Genomic DNA, 14,696 nt, shown 5'->3' on the forward strand with positions numbered 1-14,696 from the left:
AATCATTGTGAATGTTTTATGCTGTAAACCGCTTAGTTATAGGTGGTTAAGAAATTTTAGAAATAAATAAATAATAAATCAATCAATAATAAATATTATCTGCCCATAACCTACTCTCTGAATCATTGTGAATATTTTATGCTGTAAACCGCTTAGTTATATGCGGTTAAGAAATTTTAGAAATAAATAAATAATTAATAAATATTCTCTGCCCATAACTATGCCTACTTTTCAGGTAGGTGTAGTTAGGTTCCAGTAGGCGTCTCGTGGAATTTTGCAACTTAAATTAATTGGTTTTTAATTAGTTTTTAATGACATGGCCATCAATAAGGGCACTGTTTATAGAATCACAATTTTTTCTCTTACCACATGTTAATGTTTGCTGTTAAAGCATGATAAATGAAAAAATCAGTACACTTTAGAAAATGAAGCACTCTAGGGTTTATTTATACAGGGTTTTCTCATTTTCTACTTTCAGCTTTATAATTCTAGTTCAATAGATTTTTTAAAAGAGCGGTAGAATAACTTGTATGGCTTATTACTGTAATTCAGCTGGTATCAAGGGAGAAGAAATAATATGACAAAATACTCTGGTTTATTTCATGGATATCCGATTTTAACAGCCCACATGGTTGACATGATAACATGGATGCTAAGCTAGTAAACATTGAGAAAAGGAACAAACAACAGACAATACCTAAACACAAGGTAAGGTATGTTCTAGGGCAGTGGTTCCCAACCCTGTCCTAGAGGTCCACCAGCCAGTCAGGTTTTTGGGATAGCCCTAATGAATACGCATGAGAGAGATTTGCCTATAATGGAGGTGATAGGCATGCGAATCTACCCCATGCATAGTCATTAGGGTTATCCTAAAAACCTGACTGGCTGGTGGTCCTCCAGGACAGGGTTGGGAAGCACTGTTCTAGGGAATTCTAGGTTTACTATACAACACGCCGGGGTAAGTAATGAACATACGAATTGCCATACTGAGACAGCCTGAAGGTCCATCAAGCCCAGTATCCTGTTTCCAACAGTGGGCAACTCAGGTCCCAAGCACCTAGCTAGATCCCAAGTAGCAAAATAGATTCCTCTTCTTTATCAACCTCTATTTCTTGGTACAACAATCCGTATCTCTGGATGGCAATTTAAATCCGAGTTGTTTGGGGTTAGACGATCTGTTCATGCTGATGCTTCTGGAATTTGCCACTTGAAAAAGAAAACAGACTCTAGATGGCTCTTGATTTAGTTCATTGCAGGTAAGAACTTCCTGTTTCACAGATGGTCCTTGTTTCTTGGATGCTTCCTGATGCCCACTAAGATCAGAATCTCCAGAGTGTTTATCTAATGCAATGCCTCAAGTGTGATATTTTATACTAGACCTTGTCCATGTTCTTTCCACATCATCTTCCTTTGAGTGTTCTTGCTAACAGAAAGAATCAAATTCATGAGATGAACTAAAGAACTCCCAAGGATCACTGTTAATTGATAGATCGCAGTTTGCATCCAAATCTGATTTATGTCTACATCTGAAGGATTGGTCTTTTGGCTTCTATACAAGGCCATTTGTGTGCTGTCTACAATTTTATTTCAGCTATAGTTAAATAAGCCAGTGTCCCGCAAACTTTCTCGAGCCGCGGCACACTAAAGGTAGTGGCCATGGCTCGAGGCACCTGGAAGTGCGTGGATATCACCATGATGACATCACGCACATACATGACATCATCAAGTTGATGTCCGCATGTGTGTGAAGGCCCTCCAGGCGGGCACTGAGACGCCAGTGGGGGGTGCCAGAAGGAAAGAGGGCCAGAGAGAAGGATAGGTGCTGGCACCCACTGATTGCCTACAGGACGTGCCTCTTGCCACGAAAGGCACGTCCTGTACGCAGTCAGCTGGCGCCGGCGCCTCTCCTCCTTCCGGGTACCGCAGCACACCTGAAATTGTTGGAGGCACCCAGTTTGAGATACACTGAAATAAGCTGCACATCATATTCATCAGCAGTGCCACTGCTTTGGCAGAGAGCAGAAGCGTGATTTTCAGTTTTGTTCACAAATTCTGTGGCTCTAAGTAATTCAGCATTTGAGAGAACTTTTCCACTATCTTCTGCTTCCTGCTTTACATACCCTGTGACATCAATTTCCTTACCCTCTCCATCCAGCATGCAGTCCACCGCTCTGAGCTTCAAATTAATATTTCTTCCTTCTTCAGTTACCTTTCTCTGTTCTGCATAAATCATACTACTGATTTTTAATAACTGCTACATTTAGATGCCAACCCATAGTGCATTCTACAGCTTTAATTAATTCTTATCGCTTCTAATGATGTACACAGTGAAGATCTAGCATATTTTCTAGTTATTTCCTCACTTAAATGTGCCCTTTTAAATTCTCTTATGGTTATGTTGCTTTCCGGTGTCTCCTGGCTCACTTGTTCCTTTTGTGATTTTTATAGCTTCATTGTCTTGGATGATCAAAATTTCAAGATGGAATGCACTGCTATTCTCGTCACATTCTTCTATGGATTTTATGACCTTAATACAAGTTGTTCTAGTCCTTCCCTTTTCAGATGAATTCACCACTTCTGCTGGGTCACCTTCATTCTTCTCTAATGCTTCTGTTATGTGCTGCACTTGCATCATTTTCTGTGGACAGCATCTCACTGTTGATTTCACGTTCAAAACACTGATCAGTTGTCTCCCAGCCCTGATAGGTCGCATTTCTTGCACTAAGCTGCTTTTTATTTATAGTCCCTGGGTCTTCCTGCATTTCTTTTGAGGTTTGGCCCACCTCTGGAAGAGACTGTGATTTGTTGAAAGAACCACCAGCAATGACCTCCTGCAATGGAGGACTTTAGGGGGGGCTGCATGTAGCCTGGGGGACACGCTTTGGAAACCAGTGCTGCATCCACAGCTGGGGGTGAGCCAAGCATTTTGACCTTGAGCTAGCATAGAGAAAAATGCTTTAACGTCTGTTAATTGAATGGCAGGTATCAAGATGCAATTAGGTACACACTGAAGTAGCATTAACTGTGCCGTGATATCTGCCCTGTTAGCATTATGATGCAGTCCCATGTTAACTGTAAGAAGCAGTGTCATTTATTCCATGCCTCTTCCATGCCCCTCTAATGTTAGGTGCCTAATATGGAAATTACCGTGTGCTGTTAAGGCAGTATAGGTTCCCTTTTATCAAGCAGCATAAGTGGGTTTTTTTTAAATCGCAGACCGCTGTGGTAAAAGCTCTATCACTCATAGGAATTCTATGAGCGTCGGAGCTTTTACCATAGTGGTCTGTAATAAAAAGCCGTTACGCTGCTTGATAAAAGGGAACCTATTGTATGTTAGCTGTTAGCAGTGTACCTGTGTTAACAGCTAGCATGCATTAATTGCATCAACAACTAATAGGGGTAAAGGTGTGTTACAAAAGATATAACAAAACACAGAATCATAATAAATAATATATAAATAAAACATCTCACACAACATATCAAATAGAGCAAAAGTAGTAAAATTGTTATGTATATATAGCAGATAATACCTAAGTAAAATAAATTCTAACACTCATCTTTAAGTTACACTTACAAATATAACATGTTACAATATGTGGAAGAACTCAATTATCCCTTTTTGCAAATCTATTTGGAAAGCATTTCTAAAACTGTACCTCTGCATGGTTTCCCCACTATTTAAAACATTAAAGGAGGATGGGACTTGATATACTGCTTTTTCACCGTGGTTTACACAATCAAAGTGGTTTACATGGGGCAATGAGAAGTAAAGTGTTAGCACCAGGGCTGGATTAACCTATGGATGAGGTGAGGCTCTGGTCCAGGGCGCTGGTGAAAAAGGGTGCCAAATGCCTGGGCCAGTGACATCACTAGTCCTATAGATTAAGTCAGAGGTTCTTTTCCTTCCCCACTTGCTGCAGATCCAGAACCTCTTCCCGCCTGAAGTCCAGTGCCTCTTCCTCAGCTTCCCTCAGAACCCTGGACCAGCAGCAGTGGTAATAAGCTGCCCGAGTTGAGCCAGCTCCTTCCCTCTGCAACATCCTACTCATGCGTAAACAGGAAGTTACATCAGAGGGGTGGGACACTGCAAAGGGAGGGAGCCAGCTCAAATCAGGCAGCATGTTACCACTGCTGCTGCCAGTAAAGAACAGGTTTGCTGGACTGGGAATACTAAGGAAGAGGCACAGGCAAAGAAAGATTTGCTGGACTGGGAACAGTGAGGGAAGCTGAGGAAGAGGTGCTGGACTCACAGGATGGGGGGAGAGCAGCTGGACCTGTGTGAGGGAGGGGGACAGCAGAAATGCCGGCCCTTGGGTGAGGGAACAGGGGAGGGGAGAATGTCAGACCATGAGAGATGGAGAGAGAGGCTAGGGGTGAGGAGAGAAGGACATGTCAGACTGTGGAGGATAGGGAGAGAGAGGGGCACATCAGACGGAGGGGAAAGGAAAGATGCTGGACTTCAAGGGAAGGGATGTGCAGGTAGGGGTGTGGCAGAGAGAGCGCAAAACAAAAAATTGATCCAGGGTGCCACAGCCTCTTGAGCCAGCCCTGGTTAACACACATGCTCAGCAATTAATAAGGTACAGTATGATAAAACACATTAAGAGGGTAAATTTTAAGCCAAATTGATAGGTAAACTGTTTTGGTTTTTTTTTTTTCACCCTGTAACTCAACTATTTAAAAATTGTCCAACCCTCCATATGGAGGAAAACATACACTTTAGAACCCATATAAAGACAAATTCGTAGGAGTATGTTTAAATTAGGAGAAGAAAATAACAAGCAGAAATTGTAGTTTCAAATCTACATGTTATCTTTCTTCAAACGTGTCCTCACAGAACAAACAGATGCAAATATTGTGGTCAATTTAAACCTGTAGCCAAAAAATTAAAGCAAAATGGCCTATAGAATGTTACTCTGATGATCAGAGCAATTCCTGTGGTGGGAGCTTTGAACACTGCCCACTAAAATAAAGGAACTAATTCAGATGGAGCCTAAAGTCTACTTACCGGCTGCTTTACCAGATCATTGCTTGTCTGTGTCTAGGAAAACATGAGCATTAGACATAGGAAATAAAGTTAAAATACTAAGGGGGCAGGTCTATATGCTGATGTGCACTAGGCGCTATGCTATAAGAAAACACCTAAGTGCTCTAGGCCAAATTCTATAAAAGATGCCTAAAGTTAGGCACCTAGATTGGTGCGCCTAGCCAATCTAAGCATCTACCTTTTAATTATTTATAAAACTTAATCGGCACCGATAATGAGCATATCAAATTGATTTTTCTGATTATCAGATACGTTTTCTAAATTTAAATCTAAAGAGTCATTTGAATGAAAGTCAAAGAAAGTAATGTTTAAAATATGTGGGACTGATGACGACGAGCAATCTGGTTTGATATTGTCTGTATGACAATAGCCACTTCTGACTGGTTTCCGAAGAAAGTAATGAATAGTGGGAACTTGTGACTATTTAATATCTATCACTGTTATTCCTACTATATTAAATTAACAGCCATATAATTCGGATTAGGTAAAAACTTAGGCACTAGAAATGTAGGTCAGGGTTTTAAAGGGCTACATTTCAGGCACCTGTTTTGGGAGAATTGCGCTTAGTGGCGCCTAAGTCACATTCCGCCCATAGAAATACCCACTTAAGCATTAGGGCCCTGATTCTGCAAAATGCATCTAAAAGTAGGTGTCGTTTAGGGGCCTACATTAAGCATACTTTGTAGAATCGCGTTCAGCACTGTTTAGGCGTCTAACTTTTAGGCGGCCTTTAGAGAATCAGGTTTAGGTGAGATTTAGACGTCCAGACAATGTCCATTTGCAATGAAGTAGAAGCCATGCTAAGGTCTGTATATCTGTTTTTTTTCTGTTCTTAAGGTTTTGCAAATGAAGTTATGCACGCAAACTATATATTTGTGTCATGTGCTTTCTTTGCTTTCAAGAATTGATTGGAGCACTGCTTAGTCAGAAAAAAAGATAAGCTTTTTAGCAAGAAAGCTAAAACTATATTTTTCATGTGTTGTGCTTCAATTAATGGATGTTTTCCTTGAATTAGCAAATAGCATTGATGTTTGTCCACAAAAATAGGTTTTGCATGCAAAATATCTGTTTTGATGTGCCCTGTTTATGTGGTGCCTCATTATATTATTCGCTGAACTGCTCAGTTTTATTCTTGTTGTGAACCGCCCAGAACTGCTGGTGGGGCGATATATAAGAAAATTAATTATTATTAAATGTATTTTGAGCTTAATAAGGCAAAAATAAAACCCCAGAGCGCTATTTAGCAGATCGCATTAAGGACATCCAAACTGTGCCTAAGTTACGGAAGAACGTCCAAAGAGTGCCTACGTTCCGTCTATATAACTCAGGTCTTTCTGAAGCCCAAACTAAGCTTAAAAGTAGACCTGGTTTTCATTCGCCTACATTATAGGCATGATATGGACGCCCTAGGTCGCTCAGTGTTATGCAAATAAATCAAAGGATGTCCAAATTGAGTCATTGCCCAAACAATGCCTATTCCATGCACGAGTTAGGTGCGAGTTTTAAACTAGAGAGTTGCGCGGGGACAGAAATCCCACCTGTCCCCACCCGTCCCCGCCAAAGTCCCACCCGTCCCCACCCGTCCCCGTGAGGACTCCCACCCGTCCCCACCCGTCCCCGCGAGGAATCCCTCCGTCCCCACCCGTCCCTGCGAGGAATCCCTCCGTCCCCGCCCGTCCCCGCGAGGAATCCCCTACGTCCCCGCGAGGAATCCCCTACGTCCCCGCCCGTCCCTATAAACTACAGAAATAGTTATTTCATTTAATTATGCTACTGAATTAAAGGCTCTGGTAGAAACCCATTTAAAAATAAGCAAAAAGACTTTATTAATTTGGAAATATTAATTGGGAAGAATACATACTTTGTAAACGGGTTTCTACCAGAGCCTCTAATGTTTATAAATTTTTATCAACACAACTAATATACTACTTTATCCTTAAGCAAAAAAAAAAAAAAAGAATTTTTTTCCTACCTTTGTTGCCTGGTTTCTGCTTTCTTCATATTCTCATTCAATTCCTTCCATCCACTGCCTCTCTTCTCTCTGTGTCTTCCATTTGCTCTGTTACTGTGCCTCTCCCTTTCTCCCCCATCCCAAATTGGTCTGGCACCCATCTTTTTCCTTCCACTCCCCCCATAGTCTGGCACCTCTGTCTTCTTCCCTGCCAGGGTCTTCTCCCCATTCCCTCTTCCCCATTTCCTTCCAGTGTCCTTCTCCCCCACCATCTTCCCCATGTCCTGTCAGGCAACATCCTTCTCCCCCCTCTGCCTTCCCCATGTCCTTTCAGCGGCCTTCTCCCCCCTCTGTCTTCCCCATGTCCTTTCAGCGGCCTTCTCCCCCCTCTGTCTTCCCCATATCCTTTCAGCAGCCTTCTCCCCCCCTGTTTTCCCCATTTCCTTTCAGTGGCCTTCTCCACCCCTGTTTTCCCCATGTCCTTTCAGTGGCATTCTCCACCCCTTTGTCTTCCCCAGTGCTTTCAGTGTCCTTCACCCCCCTCTGTCTTCCACATGTGCTTTCAGCATCCTTCCCCCCCTCCTCCCGTTTACCCCATGTCCTTTCAGCGTCCTTCTCCACCCCTTTGTCTTCCCCAGTGCTTTCAGCGGCCTTCTCCCCCCTTAAGCGTCTTTTCTTCTCCATTCCACCTTTCCTCCCTCCCTGCCTCCACCTTTGTGGCGCTTTTGCACCCGACTGACAACAGAATAGGCCCGGTCGGACAAATCTCCCTGTCCTGTAGCCGCGAATCTAAATTACCTTCTTACAGCAGCTGGAGTATTGAAGCTGCTGTAAGAGGTAATTTAGATTCGCGGCTACAGGGCAGGGAGGTTTGTCGGCCGGGCCTGTTGTCGGTCGATCGGGGGACCTGACCAGCTGTGCACATTCTTCGGGGCGGACCGCCCCCTCCCCCCTCTTTCGTTCGCCATTGCCTTCTTCCTACCTGCCCTGCCGCACACAGCCGACCGGAAGTCTTCCTGATGTCAGCGCTGACGTCGGAGGAAGGGAGGGCTTTGCTTAAGCCCTCCCTCCGACGTCAGCGCTGACATCGGGAAGACTTCCGTTCGGCTGTGTGCTGCGACAGTGCAGGTAAGGAGGAGAAGACTACTCTCGCGGCTCGATTGCAGTGCACTGCGATCCAACCCCGCAGGAACCCCGCGACCCTCGGAGGCGTCCCCACGGGATCCCCGCGACCCTAGGGGGCGTCCCCATGGGATCCCCGCGACCCTAGGGGGCGTCCCCACGGGATCCCCGTGACCCAAAGGGGGAACCCGCGGGATCCCCACGGGTCCCGCGGGATTCCCGTCATCCCCGTTCCCGTGCAGCTCTCTATTTTAAACATGAAATTGTGGTTGCATCTACAAAGTGGCATCATCCTTTGGATGCCAAGGTACCGATTACCACCTAGTAAGACCTTTAATTGGCTCATTAACTACTTAGATTGGATGCGTAAAGCATGCCTAACGTTAGGCATGATTTAGGCGCCCTTTATAGAATCAGGGCCTAGGTGCCTACCTTCTATAGAATTGGATAGGTTCTTATCACCCAATTAATTTTTTTTCAGTTATTGAAGTTATTAAGGTTTTTTTTGCCAATTAATCCCCCCCCCCCTTTTACTAAGCTGCATTAGAGGTTTCTACCGCGGACCGGAGCACTAAATGCTGTGACGCTCATAGGAATTCTATGAACATTGGAGCAGCACATTTAACTCCCCGGGCTGTGATAGAAAACTCTACTGCGGCTTAGTAAAAAAAAAAAAAAAGGGGGGGGGGGGCTAAGTTGGGTACCTAACTTTAGGCACCCTTTTGAGAATCTGGCCCTATGACTGTAACCCAGTATTGGCATGCCTGCTCTTATACCAGCCATAAAGCTGGCATAAATATGAGTGCCCACATGTGGCAGCATTCTGTACATTAGGCACATAAGTGAAAATCCTGCTTATGCCTACCCATGCTCCGCCATATGTACCCTCCTTGCAACTAAGTGCTATGGAAGATAGTTGCGTATTTACAGAATAGCACTCAGGTGGTGTATTGGCATAAATATGTGTCAGTGCACACCTATGTGCATATGCTAGTGTTCTAAACGTTTACATGCGCAATGGGCCTAGTTTATAGAACTGTCCTTTCAGCGCTTAAAGCTCTTTAGTAAAAGGGTCCTTTGAAAGAGTGGCCATGTTGTTCTGTTTATTTATTTGGCACAATTGTGTAAGACAGGCATAAACATCACGGCAGCAAATTCAAATAATCCTATGATACTAAGAGAAGATAGAACCTTGTGTTGTTGGGTTTATACCTGTGCTTGGGTATCTCTCTTATCTGATCTATGTGCTGACGCCCAGAGAATTATGTCAGTGTAATACTCCTAGCACTAGATAAGCCAGCTACCAGTCTTTTGTTTCATTAGGAGGGATGGGATGGAGGAGATAAAGGGGCCTGCCTCTTATCTGTTGAAATTTCTTGGCACGGTTACTAATACCCTAGCTAAGAAATAATTAATGCGTCACATGCAGTCTCAGGATACAACAATAGAGTGTTTTAATTTATCTGATGAAGCCAAAAATATTTAAGCAGCCTTACCGTCCATAAATCCCACGGCAGAGTCTGAAGAGATAAAGAAAAGCACATGAGACTAGCTGAAATGAGTGATAACCATCATTATATTTTTAAGTAGTAACTTTTTCCATGAGTGCACTGGTATTACACCATACAGAAATCCAGAACAAAAAGTGTAAAGGCACCAGAGAACAGGAAATATGATACATTTACCCAAAGTTTATTTCTTTTAAAATGCCTTTAGATTCTAGGTTAAAAAAAGGCCAATTTACTAAAGGGAAGTACATTTTTGCACACTGGATTAAATTCTATATATAGCACTGGAAAAATTGTTGTGGAATAAAAAAAATATGCTTAGTGGTATTCTATAAACCGTGCGTAAAATTAGACACGGTATATAGAACACCCGTAGTGGCCAGCCCCATGACTAAAATTTAGGTGCAGCCATTTATGTCATAGTAACATAGTAACATAGTAGATGACGGCAGATAAAGACCCGAATGGTCCATCCAGTCTGCCCAACCTGATTCAATTTAAATTTTTTTAATTAATTTTTCTTCTTAGCTATTTATGGGCAAGAATCCAAAGCTTTACCCGGTACTGTGCTTGGGTTCCAACTGCCAAAATCTCTGTTAAGAATTACTCCAGCCCATCTACACCCTCCCAGCCATTGAAGCCCTCCCCTGCCCATCCTCCACCAAACGGCCATACACAGACACAGACCGTGCAAGTCTGCCCAGTAACTGGCCTAGTTCAATATTTAATATTATTTTCTGATTCTAATTACAACCTAGCGTAAATGTCCGCCCCTAAATTCTGCATGGGTCAGGCACATTCTATAACAGTGCGCACTACTTTATAGAATACCCTTAGAAAGTTGTGTGTGTAAATTCTAATTAGTGCCAATTGGTACCGATAAATTGCTTGCTAGTGGCCAATAGTGCTGATTGGTTTCGTAAACAATTAAGTTCTGTTCGCAATTTGGCCATATGGTCAAATTTGCATGTACCTCTTTAGTCGCTATATATGGACTCCGGGGCATTATGGCATAACAGCCAAAATTAACCCATAGTAAGTGCAAAGGCTGTGTGGTAACTGTTGGGGGCATGTCTAGCATTCCCTTTGACAAGTTCACTACCAGTTACTGTCAAGCACAATCAGTGCTGATGTACCTAATGCCAGTGGCATAGTAAGGGGTGGGATGGGGTAGAGTGCCCTGGGTGCCATCTTGGTGGGGACACCGGCACCTCCCCGCCCCCCCATGCCATGCTCGTGCCCTCTTTTCCCCCCAAACCTCTTTATATCTTTTCCAGTGTGAGCAACTTCTCTGGCCTGCTGCTCGCACTGGCCTGGCTCCCCTCTGAAATCACTTCCGGGTTGCGAGGCCAAGAAATGACGTCAGAAGGAAAGCCAATGCTGGCACGATCAGCAGGCCATAGAAGCTGCTCACACTGGCAATGATTTAAAGAGGTATGGGGGAAGGACACACATGTAGCATGGGGGCAAGGAAGGAGCGGGGGAATGGGGTCATGGAAGGCGCAAGGGGGGCAAAGAGAAGGGTGTGGGGGGGGCGCCACCTACCCTCGCTACGCCTCTGCCTGTCACCTCTTGAGGTGGCATTACATGCACTTCTGCTAATTATGCATATGACAGCATGCAATGACTGCAATATGCGGTCCATGCCCAATCACTGCTGATACCCTGTCCAATAATAATAATAATAATAATAATAACTTTATTCTTATATACCGCCAACAATCTTGCGACTTCTAGGCGGTTTACAATAAAGAGAAATTGTACAGACAGCGAATTACAGAGTATAGCAGTGTACATCTGATTATAACAACATTAATCGTGATAACAACAGTTCATATGCTGCAGGGCCATGCGGCTTACAAAGAATTAGAAAAATTCCATAAATTGAACGGAGTAGTCATAGTTAGTGATTAGGGGTTAACAGTTTACAAGTTTGGTTTTGGGATGGTGTTACGAAGGGGGACTATTGTCCTGATTCGTTCCCTAGGTATTTCGAGAACAGGTAAGTTTTTAGGTGTTTCCTAAATTCTCCGTATTTGTTTGTGTGTGTAATTAATTTTTCTAGGTCTTTGCCCCATAAGGCTGCTTGGTACGATAGAAGTTGTTGATGGTATCTCTTATATTTGCATCCTCTAGCCGGTGGGGAGACGAATTTCAGGTGTGTTCTTCTCTCATGTCTGTTGGTTGGGAATGAGAAGAGGTCTGTTATGTATTTAGGGGCTAGACCGTGTAATACCTTGAAGCAGAGACATCCCAGCTTGAACTTCGTTCGTGCCTCCATTGGCAGCCAGTGCAGGAGTCGGTAGGAAGGGGTTAAGTGATCAGACTTCTTCAGCCCGAAAATCAGCCTGACTGCTGCGTTTTGTATTAGTTGTAGTCTCTGCATTTGCTTCTGGGAGATTGCCAGATGGGTAATGTTGCAATAATCAAGGTGGTTTAGTATTAGGGATTGTACTAGAATTCTGAAAGCTGAAGCGTTGAAGTATGCTCTAATGGACCTAAGTTTCCAGAGAGTGAAAAACCCTTTTTTGATTAGGGAGTCTACATGGTCTTTCATTGTTAGACCTTGGTCTAGTATTACCCCCAGAACCTTCATCGTTGGTTGAATGGGGTAGTTAAGATTATTAATGCGTACTGATTTTGTCGTATTATGTGCGTGTGGCGAGGCTATAAAGAATTTAGTTTTGTCTGAATTGAGCTTCAGTTTGAATTCTGTGGTCCATTGTTCCATCAGGTTTAGCGCTTCTGTTGTTATGGGGGTGATTTCGGAGGGAGACGCATTAAACGGGATAATGATTGTGAAGTCATCTGCATAACTGAATACTTTGATACCTCGCTGGGCCAGCTGCAATACCTACCCCATCCTGCATCTTTCAGTTAATGCAAGATAGTTACTAATTACTGTTATTAATACAGGCCTGCATTTATGGTTAGCATACACTAAAACCCACGTTAACTGCTTAGTGCACTTTTATAAACCTGCGCCTATGGGTACTAATCTTTATGCACCCATTAATCCATAGCACTGTTTTCAGACCCCCTAATGCAGGTCAAAACACAGAAAGAAGTTCATAGGACCATTCATGAGTCAAAAATGAACAAAACAACAAGAAGTGGAACAATGGTTTCCGGATGTATTAGGAAAAATGAAATGCAATGTTTATTAATTATAAATCATATTAAAACATTTAAAATCATTTACTACCCCCCCCCCCTTTACAAAACCGTAGTGTAGTTTTTATCGACAGCCACGGCGGTAACAGCTCTGACGCTCATAGAGTTCCTATGAGCATCGGAGCTGTTACCGCCATGGCCGGCATTAAAAACCATGTTACAGTTTTGTAAAAGGGGGTGTGGGGTGTTAAATAAAATCCATACATATATATGATAAAAGCAAAGGTCAATAACAAGAGTAGTCCAAGATACAGTCCCATTGGTTTAAAAAAAATAAATACCAAGAGTGGTCCTATAGGCTTAAAAGGATGAACGCCCAATAAAGTTCAATAGCTTGAACTATTAAGTGGCCTCTCATGTGCATCTTCCAGGCCATTTGGGATATCATATGTCCCTTTTGAAACTCTATAAAGAGTACCTTTCCTGGATCGGTTCTTTCTGTGTTTTGAGCCGTTTGGTGCAATCTCTTTGTGAAGGTGAAGAATTTTGTGTTAGGCGAAGACTGCTGATGGAGAATTAATGTCATAGCCCTTGTTAAAGCTGGAGGTGAAACAGGGCTGCTGTAGGGCTTTTTTGTGAAAGCCAGATGAAGAATGCAGCTGAACTTTTTTTTTTCAACTGATATAAATAAGGGGTTATATCTATGAAAACTGTGCTTAAAAACACATTTTTGCAATTTTGTAGAACACTGCAATAGATGGGAGTACTTAAAGTGGAGGGTTTTTTTTTGTTTTTTTTTAACCAATGACTGGAAAAGCTCCTTTATAAAAAATATATTCAGTCTCGTGGAATTGGGACATGTTGGAGCAAGATATCTAAGGTCTTTTTTCTCCACTATTTGAAACTAGTGCAGACTCTGATATAATTGCTAATGTGCTTAGCCTGTTTTCTGGTTATACTCTCTCTCTATTTTTTAGGCTTTGCTAGTAAGATTACATAGTTCATTCCTCTTTATTGGTAGTTCAGCAGTTTCTGGTGGGCCTGACATGTGTCTACTTCTATCCCAGCTCCTTGTACTGCTTCATTGCAAGTTCTTCCCTATTTGATTCTTGCTAGTCTCATGCTGTTTGGAGCTATTGAAGAAACCTGGATACTTCTCTTTGCCAGAAACCATCTCTTGTATCATGTGACCTTAGTGATCACCTACATCTGCTGTAATCTAATCCAGAACTTGGTTTAACAGTTCATCTTTAGAAATTGACCCACAGAGTTACAGAGTAGGTACTAGTAGTCTGTAACTCCCTAGAAATCAATTAATTAGGTCAACTGGCACCTTTAAAAAAAAACCTAGGATAGTGTCTTAAGTTACCAGTCCCATTTTTTTAAGGCTCTTGGTGCTTTTGCTCCGTATTTATTTGGTGTACTTTGACCCTCTCTGTGTTTTTTGTTTGAATACCATTTTTTTTAAAATCCAGTAACAATGGGCAAGAGTGACTGAGGATCCCTCCTGCTTCATGGAGACAGTCCATTAATTTGTATACCATTTGTATAAACTAGGAGGCAAGCAAATCAATCTTATGCATATTAATTAATGATATCCTTAAAGCCTGACCCATTTGCAACCATTGAGAAACATCAATGAATATCCCCCAAACTGCAGCAAATATTAGTTCAGCAGAATAACTAGCCCTAGCCACCCTGAGCAACAGGACCAAGGATGGGAAATCAAACCCAGATCTGCTGAATCCCAAACAACAGCACACCACAGAAACTTATCTGACTGGGTCCATTTTAAGATAATTTAAAACCTCAGCTTGAACATTTGCAAATGTAGTACCTGAGACATGGGTGAATGTGTCTGAGTTATTCCTGGTGAAACCACTTCTGGTTTGAAAGGGTCAAAGTCCAGATCTAGTAGCGATTCCTCTTTCTTAGCATCAGGTTCCTCATTCTA

The 14,696-nt window shown here is 42.7% G+C and overlaps 1 protein-coding gene across 1 annotated transcript in view; it reads right to left on the reverse strand.

The window, feature by feature from the left end:
- Nucleotides 1–14,696, reverse strand: part of AMPH (amphiphysin) — a 285,388-nt gene that overhangs the window by 43,560 nt on the left and 227,132 nt on the right. The window contains exons 12-14 of the mRNA XM_033930240.1: nt 14,580–14,693; nt 9,617–9,640; nt 5,009–5,041 (exon numbers count right to left, since the gene is read on the reverse strand). Coding sequence (XP_033786131.1) covers nt 5,009–5,041; nt 9,617–9,640; nt 14,580–14,693 — 171 coding nt within the window. The remainder of the gene's footprint in view (nt 1–5,008; nt 5,042–9,616; nt 9,641–14,579; nt 14,694–14,696) is intronic.

This window comes from Geotrypetes seraphini, chromosome 2, assembly GCF_902459505.1.
Source record: "Geotrypetes seraphini chromosome 2, aGeoSer1.1, whole genome shotgun sequence".
NCBI classification, from domain to species: domain Eukaryota; kingdom Metazoa; phylum Chordata; class Amphibia; order Gymnophiona; family Dermophiidae; genus Geotrypetes; species Geotrypetes seraphini.